Source organism: Nelumbo lutea, chromosome 8, assembly GCF_056320005.1.
Source record: "Nelumbo lutea isolate HS-2025 chromosome 8, American lotus-T2T, whole genome shotgun sequence".
NCBI lineage: Eukaryota > Viridiplantae > Streptophyta > Magnoliopsida > Proteales > Nelumbonaceae > Nelumbo > Nelumbo lutea.
Window position 1 is genome coordinate 54,457,566 of NC_142691.1, and position 11,192 is coordinate 54,468,757.

General features: G+C 37.9%; 1 protein-coding gene across 2 annotated transcripts; it reads left to right on the forward strand.

Annotated features, from left to right (window-relative positions):
- Nucleotides 1-231: 231 nt before the first annotated feature.
- LOC148844233 (disease resistance protein RPV1-like) lies at nucleotides 232-11,192 on the forward strand. Of its 2 annotated transcripts, XM_088957991.1 has the most exons (5): nucleotides 309-716; nucleotides 842-1,343; nucleotides 6,170-7,259; nucleotides 10,333-10,608; nucleotides 10,712-11,192. In XM_088957991.1, the coding sequence occupies exons 2-5, from the start codon at nucleotides 1,141-1,143 to the stop codon at nucleotides 10,967-10,969; spliced, it is 1,827 nt and encodes a 608-aa protein (XP_088814117.1). In that variant the 5' UTR covers nucleotides 309-716; nucleotides 842-1,140; the 3' UTR covers nucleotides 10,970-11,192. The 2 variants fall into 2 exon arrangements, with proteins under 2 accessions (XP_088814116.1, XP_088814117.1); XM_088957990.1 differs by having other exon boundaries at nucleotides 232-1,343.

Sequence of the window (11,192 nt, forward strand, 5' to 3'; positions counted from 1 at the left end):
GCCCATTTGTGAGGAGCAGATCCCGTCACGTTTGCAACTGGCGGGGCGTTGTCTCACAAGTGAGCGCTTCACAGGCACATCCACCGTTTGGAAACCTCTCCCATGATGTTCCACATGCATGATTGGATGTGATTGTGAGGCGCCAGTGAGGCGCTAGGAGTGAGGAGCAGATCCGGTTTCAACATGTAGCATCCGATTCCCATAAATAAAGCCAGTTTCAAACAATTCCATGGGCCCGCTTTAGCTGTTCACCTTTCTCAGCTAAGCTTCGAAAACAGAGCTTCAAAACTGTCCCTTGCTAGCTTCAAGGGACAGTTTTCTGGTTTTAATTCCGACCTTCATCTTTTTAAACTGCCCCCATCTCACAGTTTCAACCGGATCTTACACCAAAGCAAACTGCAAACCAAACCAGTTTCACCCCTACGGCCACAACAAAAGTCAATCAAATCAAACTGTTAAATACACATAAACCAGTTTCAGTCCCAGAAGACATTGCAACTGTGCACTGAGAGGACCTCCCATATATAAGAAGTATGGTTTGCGCAACTCAGAAGTGCTTCATGGACGATGGAAGGTGGTCACCAACAAGTGATTGTTGAGACTATTGGAGCTTTCCTTTTCTCGATACGCATGAGACCCGCGTAGCAGGTGCTCTCTCATGTCTCCACAGTGACATGTCTTGATCAAAGTGCAATTTTGGGACCTTCGCCTCCCTGGTCGGTTTCCCTTTTGTTAACTCCTCATCCATCGTCTTCCTTTTCTCGATAGGTAAATCCATCATCTTGTCAATCATTCCTTGTTGTTTCTTATATTTCAATGAATTCTTGCGAGACGATCCCAGAGGGCTATTCACCTCCACCTCCCTCCTCCACCCCACGATGGAACTACGACGTCTTCTTGAGTTTCAGAGGTGAAGACACCCGTAGAAGCTTTATCGATCCCCTCTACAGCGCTTTGGTCGATGGAAGAATCCTCGCCTTCAAAGATGACGAGAAACTCAGGAGGGGAGAAGAAATCTCATCTGAACTTCTGAAAGCAATCGAAGAGTCAAAAAGCTCTATTGTCGTTTTCTCCAGAAATTACGCTTCTTCCAAATGGTGCCTCGATGAGCTCGCCAAAATTGTGGAGTGCAAGAAAACGATGGGGCTGTTGGTTCTGCCTGTATTTTATGACGTCGATCAGTCAGATGTCCGGGAGCAGACTGGGACTTTCGCTGAGGCGTTCGTCAGACATGAAGAGCGCTTCAAGGGGACGGAGATGTTGGACAAGGTGCAGAAATGGAAGGAATCTCTCGCCGAAGCTGCCGACTTGCCCGGGTGGAATCTGCAAGATATTGCCGACGGGTTGGATTCATTTCTTTCCTTATTTATATTAAATCTTCTCTCTAATCTTTTGGTTTTTAAGTTTAACGACAGCATGATCATTGAACTGTGCTTTGTTTTAATTACAACATGTTTTGATGTTGGATTTCTGGCAAGCTTACCTTTTGCTTAACCCCTTTTTTTTGATAGCCAAACAAACATATGCTTCCACCAGATAATCTGATGTTGAACAGGCTTTGCATATTAGGCTATGACATGAGCAGCCCCATTAATCCTTGAAATATGATAGACGACTTTATCAAAACGTATCTAACTACTTTTTATATAGTCCAAAGTAGACCAGTAGGACCAGGGTTGCATTTTCATAACCCCTTAAAGTGAAAATAGGTATAAGAGAGTCTGATTCAACTTTTATCATCATTTATCCACAATTGCAAACAAAACGCACAGCTTGATAGACCGCCCATAATTTTGATTTAATGCACCTCTCAACAAACTCCACTTGTCCACCTGCAGCTACAATACAACAATTATTGATAAAGTGTAAAATCCTGTATTTTGTATTGTTTTATATGTATTTGTACTGTACATATTTGTATTTGCACTCCTTCCAAACTGAGCCGGAAGGAGTACCCTGGTTTGATTGTATTTGTACTGTACAACCCAATCCTAAGGCTCCGTTTGTTTGAGATATAAATGCTGAACCGGGGTATTTTCTGACACTTGCAAGAATTTGTATTATGTACCCCGGTTCGCGTTTGCAAGAATTTGTTTCATATGTAAAAAAAAGATCAAAATTGTATTTTCTGACACTTTTGTACTCTGAGAAGAGAGCATTACTGTACCTAATTTTTGGATACAATTTTGTGTTCTTTTGATAATTAACTTTTTGACCAAAGTTAGCATAAGATGGTTGGAGCATTTAATGATGGGCCCACACTTTGCACCGATTTCAAACAAACAAGATGAGTGCAAAAATGATTTAAAATGTGAACCATGTTTGCATTCTCATGAACCAAAAAAGGGTAAATATGCAGTGTACATATTTGCGTTTGCATTGCATCTAACTGCAGCCTAAAGAGCAAATCCTTGTGAACCTTTAATATCCCTTAGGACACCCATAACATTTTACATGATAAATCTGATCCTCCACACCTGCATTTGATCACAGATTTTTTATGGCTGCACTGATTAGAGGATTTGGTGGGATCCAAAGTTGCAAACAAACACACAGAACCATTTAGAATTTGCAAAGTACAACTCAAAACCAATACATCAGATCTTCACCTGTTACTGAAAACTAAATACTTTCTTGCATCCTATATATAATAAAATACAACAGCAATGGAAGCCAGGAACTTAACTCCATTTTGCGCATCCAAACTAGTAAAGAAAAAGAGAACGGAATCCAAAGCAAACCCAAATTGGTTTTCTTTTACAGTGCACCTAAGGGCTAGCAAACAAAACTGCTCTGGGTAAAAATAATTGACAAAAGAGATGAAAAAATCTACTCAGCCTTAACTTTGGAAACAGGACATAAGCTAGTTTCATATATACCTTTACTACATAAAACATCCTTGGTGCCTAAAAAACCCCTTCAAATTTGCTACCAAAAAACTTAAACTTTGGGAGAATTTTCAATTTCCAAACCTTGCTAATTTACATTTGTAACTGAGTAGGAAGTGTAATACTCAAAGCAGACCATTCTTTCCAACAAAACTATGCAACAGGACACTTACTAGACATAGCAACCGTAAAATTCAATTTGTCCTCCCTTACTTCTTTAAAGATGGGAGTACCAAAGTCTTATTAACTTCCATCTCCAAGAAACTATCATTTAGTTTTTGAGATTCCAGTGTTCCTCTTGTCTTCTTTTCCCTTAAGAAAACGTGGAAAAATCAATTAGTGAGGTTAGATTGGTTGGTCACCACTTCCTATAAGAGAGGTAAGCTCTGGCTGAGCAGAAGATATGGTCATATAAATTGAGAGATGCACATGAAAAATAAATTTAAATAAAAGTGTAAATACACTTTTGAGATTCCAGTTTTCCTGCATTTTTTTTTCTTAACACTTGCCCTACACTTTCATTCACTTTCTTAACATTTGTTGGGTATTTGTAGGGGATCTAGTCCTATAAAATTAAAGAAACAATTAAGCTCTTGGAACTTGATTTCATCAAATTCTTCATGATAGGATCCTTTGAACTTGATTTCTTCATGTTTTTATGAGAGAATCCTTTCTTCTTCTTAATCAATACACGGTCTATCTAAGGGAAAATAAAAGGGTTTCAACACTTGTATCTCAAACATATTAGTACCTTCAATGTGTTTGTTATCATCAAAGCACATAGAGTCAGTGTATTTCTCTTCATACATCTTTAATAGCTTGATTAAGAAATGACACTTTCACTTATCTTTGTTAATCGTCTCTGACTTATGTTGGCCATTCTGGATTCAGATGTTGTTATTGTTTTGCATTTAATTGTTGAATGTTTGGCATGCATACTTTCTTTATATGATTTTTTTTTCATCCATTGCATATTTGTTGGGTAATTTGTGTTTATTTCTTCAATGAACTCATACTATTCATGCCTTAACTTGATTTTCACCTACTTAAGTACTTGGAATTTTGTAAACTTTTGTCATTAGGTGTATGGACTTCAGGGGCTTTCTCTTCATTGGGGTTAGGTGTCTAACCTATACCTCCAAATATCTTGTTCTTATTTTCTTGATTGGAAACAGTAACTTTCATCAACTTTAAAGAAGAGAAGTACAATTGTCATGCTCCAAAAATAAGGTGACTCCTCAAATCACAAACAACTTAAAACCATGCCTAGAATAATGCCTCCCTATTAACTCCTTGCTTTGCTAAAGCATTAGCTAAACCATTTGCTGACCCCCTAGTACATTTAAATTGTGCTCCAAGATCCCTTTTTAGGTTCATTATTTCCCTTACAGATTGTCTAAGGGACCAAACGCCCAAGTTGTTTGTTTGCCTCCATCCTATGACCAACTTTGAATCCACCTTCTACTTCCAAATATTGAAAGCCTAGCTATTTATCCAATCTGAGCCCTTGAAGTAGCGCCGACACTTATGCTTTAATTGAGTCACCAATTCCAATTGGGTTAGAGAAAAGGGCTAAGACTCTTCCTTCCACATCTTTAAAAACACTCCCTACTCTAGAGGGTTTGAGGTTACCAATAGAACTACCATTAAAGTTCAGTTTCACCCTATACTGTAAAGAAAGGGACTAAATATCTTGAATGGTAGGAAATGATGAGGAACCCACTACTGCACTCCAACCTCTAAACAATCTGTCTACAGAAAAAACCTTGATGAGATCCAAAGTTTTCAACCAATGTATGATCTTGATGGTAATTCCTGTGATAAGTTCACCTTTTGATTTTTCTTTCTCTTGGAAGATCCTATTGTTCCTCTCTTCCCAAATTTCCTAGATAATGTCTGCTCCTGTTATCCTCCATATCACCCTTCTCATTTTCTTTGGTTGTTGGAAGGATCTAAAGTCAAAAAGGTCCACCATACTCGAGGGGGGAATCCACCTGCAACCAAAGAGAGAGGAGAACAAAATATCTGGTTCTTGGTATCTCATTTTCAAACATAGTTGCATCATTCTTGTTATATATACTTTGAATTGTCAAATTTGGAAATCCTTTTAAGTATTTATCAGCTTTAAATATAGGAATCCTAATGTCATAGGAGAATCAATACTGTGGATGTTCTACAAAGAAAAGGCCAAATTGGTGCATTTCCCCACATGTATGTAGCATTCGTTTGAGTGGTGAGATGGTGATGACTTATCTATTAATCTCTTGTCCTATTTTTTCTTATATTTGGGATTGGTTCTCTCTCTCATTTCTTGTAGGTGGAATCCTCTCTTGGGTAGGGTGAACCTTTTTGACTCTAGCTTCTTCTAAAAACCAAAGAAGACGGGTGGGGTGATGTGGAGAACAACAAGAACAGATATTTTGTGGTCGTTTTGGGAAGAAGGAAATAAAAGGATCTTCCAAGGGCAAGAAAAATCAAAAGAACTTATATAAGGTATTACCATCAAGGTCATGCACTAGCTGAAAACTCTGAATCTTCAAGGTTTTCTCTTCAGATGATTTGATTAGAGGTAGAGGACAACAACTGTTTCCTCATCCTCATCTCCCACCCTTCAAGGAAGTTGGTCCCCACCTCTACAACATAGGGTGGAATTGAATTTTGATGGAAGATCTATAGGTAACTCATGTCCTCTGGAGTTAGGGGTGTTTTTAGAGATGCGGAAGGAAGAATGCTGGCCTTTTATTCAGGCCCTATTGTGGTAGGTGATTCATTGAGAGTAGAAGTGATGACTTTACTCAAGGGTTTCAAATTGGTAACAGTCAGGACTTCAGCAGCTAGAAGTGGAGGGGGTTCCAAGTTGGTAATAGGATGGATGCAAGTGAGTAGATTGGGAACATAGTCCTTTAGATAACCTGTAAGGGAAATTATGTGTCTAACAAGGGATCTTTGGGTGCAGTTAGATGGACTAGAAGATCATCAAATGGAATGTCTGACTCTTTAGCAAAGGAAGGAGTGAATTGGGTGGTTGTGTTTTGGGCTAGTTTGTAAGATTGCTGTGTTTTGAGGGTTCACCATCTTTCTTTGGATGATGACAGTTGTAATCCTTTAATCTAATTAATGAAAGTCAACATTTTCTAACAAAAGGAGAATCCATTTCACAAAAGTTGAAATGAAGTTTAGAGCAAATCTAAATTTTTTTCAGATGGGGATCCTGTTTTTGTGCTTTATTTCAATTCATGTCTATTCTGCTTATATAACTTAATCTGGATGACAATCGACAGGAATGTATCAAAGTTTATCCAAGTGATTGTTGAAGAGTTTTCCAAGAAGTTGAATTTTGACGTTGCAACCTATCCAGTTGGCATAGATTTACGTGTGGAAGAAATAAATTCTTTGTTAAGCATTCAGTCAGATGATGTTCGCATTGTAGGGATTTGTGGCATGGGGGGAGTAGGTAAAACAACCATTGCCAAGGCTGTCTACAACCTAATTTCTTGCAGATTTGAAGGTGGCTGCTTCCTTGTAAATATCAGGGAAGTTTTGGAACAACCTAATGGTTTGGTTCATTTGCAAGAGTTACTACTTTCTGATATCCTAAGGGAAGAAAGACCCAGGATAAATGAAGTCGGTGAAGGAACCAAGATGATCAAAGAAAGATTGTTCAGGAAAAGGGTTCTCATTGTCCTTGATGATGTGGATCAAAAAGGCCAATTAATTGCATTAGTTGGAAGCCGTAATTGGTTTGGTTTGGGAAGTAGAATAATTGTAACAACACGAAATGAACATTTGTTATGTGAGATTGAAGCAGATGAGATATACCAGGTTAAGGAATTGAATAGTGAAGAATCTCTTCAACTCCTTAGTCGGCATGCCTTTAGAAGAAACCATCCCATGGAAGATTACAAGGAGCTCTCAAGTGATGTCATCAATTATGTTGGAGGGCTTCCTCTTGCTCTTGAGGTTCAGGGTTCTTTTCTATTTGAGAAGGGCATCTCTGAATGGAAAAATTCCCTAAAGAAACTAGAAAGAATTCCTCATAATCAAATTCAGCAAAAACTTAGGATAGTTTTTGATGAACTAGATGATGTAGAGAAGGATATTTTCCTAGATATCGCATGCTTCTTTAATGGAATGGACAAGGACAGTGCAATCACAATACTTGGAGGTTGTGATTTCTTTCCAGAAATTGGAACAAGTTTTCTTTTGCGCAGGTGTCTTATAACCATCAATGAAAAGAATGAGCTGTGGATGCATGATATGCTACGAGACATGGGAAGGCAAGTTGTTTACGAAGAATCTCCCGAGGAGCCTGGGAAACGCAGCAGATTGTGGTTTTACAAGGATGCTTATGATGTCTTGACGAAAAACTTGGTAAGAGATTTGTTAATCTTTTGTTGCACCTAAAGGATCATTTGGCTGGTTTTTAAGAAATGAAGTGAATCGATAACAAACTTCATGGCTGTTGAGGTTCCTCAGTAGCTTTTTTTCTTGGCTGTTGAGGTTCCAAATCAATTAAGGGGTGATCAGGGGAGGCCTAGAATATTAATAAACACATACACACTGAATCAAAATTCTCAACACTCAACATTTGGCTTCACCACAAGTATAAATTAGCAAATAAAGAAGATAAAATAGAAGAGGAAGCAAGAATTAATTCTGCTATAGCTGTTGGCTATGGTAGAACTAGAAAACAAAAGAATTTTTTTTACTCAATTTAATGGAATAGATTATTTTTTACAAGATCTCTTGACATCCTTTTATAGACCCAAAGTAACACTCCCAACTCTCATTTGGATTCTAACTTCTAATTCCTACTTTTATTTCTTATGTGTATTCATACTTCAAATAAAAATTAAAAACTTCCTTTTCAAACTAGGACACACTATAACTCCCTAATTCCACTAAACATAAGAAACCCAAAATTACTAAAAATAGCAAGCCATCTTTTACTATAAATAGTCATGACGAAAATTACTATATATGCTAGTCAACTTGTTGACTAGGACTTTGATTATGACTTGCAGAACACAAAATCCAGTGAACTTAAAAGTCTTTAGTTGGGGCACTTTCAAATGATGGATTGAGCTGAAATTCTATAGTATTGGAGTTCTGTAAGTGTAGTTTAATGCCACCAAATTTCAGCCAAATCAAACAACATTTGACTGGACAAACAGTCACCTTTCCAGTTGATGATGCATTTTGCAAGTATACTATTTTTCTTCAATTTCTTTCGTTGAGACTTGCTTAAAATGTTATTATTATACATGGTGTTTGGAAGCGTGGGCGCTTTTGGGACCGATTTTCAAGAAAAAATGCCCATGCTTTCAAGACCTGTTTTTCACAAAAAAATGCTTCTACCAAATAGGTAGTGAGCAACACTATGCTGTTTGGCAAGCACCGTTTTTCATGTATGTGCTGACAGGTAAGCACCACATAGGATATACATCAGTTAACCGTTGGGGGAAATGGTTCACCGATGCATAAAACGTCAATCGGTGGGGTCCTGATTTTTGAGGCATGCCTGATTTTTTAATAATTGGCCGAACCAAATAATGAAATATATGGGCGTTTGTTGAAACACCTATGTGGATCCAACGTGGCACCATTTTTTTGAAAAACGGCCACGGTTCCAAACATCCCCTTGAGCACTTGCATCACACACACACATATATTCCAAACCTGGCCTGGACTGAACTTAGGGCTGGAAATTTGTGGGCCAGGCTAGAAATTATTGCTGGGATGACTACCAAATTTTGACACTGGCGATCCAGTTATGGGCTAAGATCGGAATTCTTTGCCACTTATCCTATTCTCAGTTCGAATGAGAAATGGAGAATGGAGCGAATCCAAATTCTTTTCACCGTAATGTTACGTCAGAAGGAATAAGAAAGAACAAAGAGATCCAGTTAGAGATTTGATTTCATTCCTACATTTGTCATTAGGGATGGTCATGGAATGGGCTGGGGCCCAGCCACCCAGGCCAAGTTCTGGGCCTGACATTTTAAATATAAAATATTAAATATATAGTATTTTATGTTGTATGACTTTATATGTATATAATTTATGCTATACATTACAGAATTTAAAATATTATATAATATGTATTATAGTTATCACACTATAATATTTATATATAATGTAAAATATAACATAAATAACACTGCATATATATATATATATATATAGTCGATCATAGCCCAACCCGAAGTTCTAAACCCTCAACCCTAATCTTATCCCAATCTCTTAAAATCTCATACAATCTCTCAAGTTCAGATCTAGACTCAACTTTCAGTATTTGTTTGCTTATAAGATGTGATTCAGTCCACTAAAAATCTGAAGAAGATAAAGGAGAAGAGAGTTCGATGATCTTCTCTCTTATCTCTCTAATTCTTTCATTAATCTATCTTAGCTAAATCTAATTACAAATCTGCCCTTAAGTGGGCGGCTAGTTCATCAATATACTTGAAAAAACAAAAAGAGATTAACAGGCCCCTAACAAACATGTAAAAAGGCACTAATAACAAGAAAATAAGCACTAGGGCCCATTTGTCCTGGAAAATCAATAATAATGAAACATAAAATTATGAAAAGAGAATCATTAATGACAACTAATAAAATCAAACAATTAAATTGAATATTCAATGAATCTTATATTATCCACATGATGATAAAAGAAATCTTATATTAGCCAAACTAACATGTATCATATATATATCAATCCTATCATATATTTATATAAGATGTATACACAATAGTGTTGGGTTGGGTTGTCTGAGGGGTCAACCCTAACCCAACCTGAAGTTGGGTTTATAGATTGTGCCTTAACCCTAATCCAATCCAACCTGACTTTTTTGGGTTGGGTCTGGGCTAACTCAGCCTAAGTTGCAGCCTTGTGTATCTATATATTGCATAGAAATGTGTGTGGATTGGGTCAAGCCAGGCCATGCTTTTGAGCCAGGTTATAAATGATCCCCCGTATATGTCATGGAACTCAGAGAAGAAATCAAAACTTTCTGTCTGTGCTTAAGGTTTCCGTCGAAAAAAAAGGTGTGGTATCAAATAGGAATGAAAATGGGGCAGGTTGGGCAGGTTGGGTTAGGGTTGATCACTCCCATCCCCGTCCCCACGGGGCAGGGAGTGATCTCTCCGTCCCTGCCCCGTCTCCGCTAATGGGGATGGGAATTGGGGATGAGGATTTTCCCATCCCCGTTCCCATGGGGGAATATCATCCCCGTCCCCGCCCCATTCAGAGCGGATCCCCATAGGGATCAGGGAATGGGGGAAAATTGCCATCCTAGCTAGTGGGCTTAGCTAGAATGCACCCTGCTTCTGTTCCCATCCCCAAGTTCTGTAATTTGTACTGTGTATATCGATTAAATAAAGTAACTAATTCTGCTCGTGTCCTTTGCATGCAAACTCATCCAATAAGGCTCTTTATTGTCAGGGAACAGAAGCAATTGAAGGTCTCATCCTAGACTTGCCAAGGTCAAGAACACTACATTTGAGTGTTGAAGCATTTTCAAGAATGAATAAATTAAGATTGCTCCAGCTCAAGAATGTACACGTTACAGGGAGCTACGAAAAATTTCCACAGGACTTGAGATGGCTTTGTTGGCATGGATTTCCTTCCAAATTTATACCAACCAATTTTAATTTGGACAAACTAGTTTCTCTCGATTTGCAACACAGCAGAATCAGACAAGTTTGGAAGGAATACATGGTTTGTTGTAGTATATTTCTTATTTTTTCCTCAATTATTTATCTTTACGTAAAAGGATCTCTTACTATTTTTTCTTCTTCTTCCTCTTTTTCTTGCTGTACAGTCGCTACAAAATTTGAAAATACTTAATCTTAGCCATTGCCGTCACCTAGTCAAAACTCCAAATTTCTGGGGGCTCCTTAATCTTGAGAAATTGATCCTTGAAGGTTGCACAAGTTTGGTTGAAGTTCAGAGTAGCATTGAAGATCTTGATAATCTGGTTTATTTGAATCTGAAGGACTGCAGAAAGCTCAGGGAACTCCCAAGCAGCATTTATAAGTTGAAAGCTCTTCAGGATCTTGTTCTTCCTGGCTCCTCATAACCTGACGCGTTACAAACTGAACCATGGCTCTCATTCTTTTGGTCCTGTGTACCACGAAGAAAAGGGGTTTCATGATCCCAATCATTTCACGATCCCAATCATTTCACTCTAATGTGAGTTTTCTGGGTCTCAGTTTAACTCAAATGGTTTGAACGATTGTTTGGTATACAAGACATTTAGGATACAAATACTTCTAAATCAATATTTTTTTTACTATGGTTCA

Bases quoted from the DNA above. Each gene is read 5' to 3' on its own strand.
- LOC148844233 (XM_088957990.1), top strand. From the start codon at position 817: ATGAATTCTTGCGAGACGATCCCAGAGGGCTATTCACCTCCACCTCCC. The intron at 7,260-10,332 runs GTAAGAGATTTG...CTTTATTGTCAG, and splicing joins ATGTCTTGACGAAAAACTTG to GGAACAGAAGCAATTGAAGG. The intron at 10,609-10,711 runs GTTTGTTGTAGT...CTTGCTGTACAG, and splicing joins AAGTTTGGAAGGAATACATG to TCGCTACAAAATTTGAAAAT.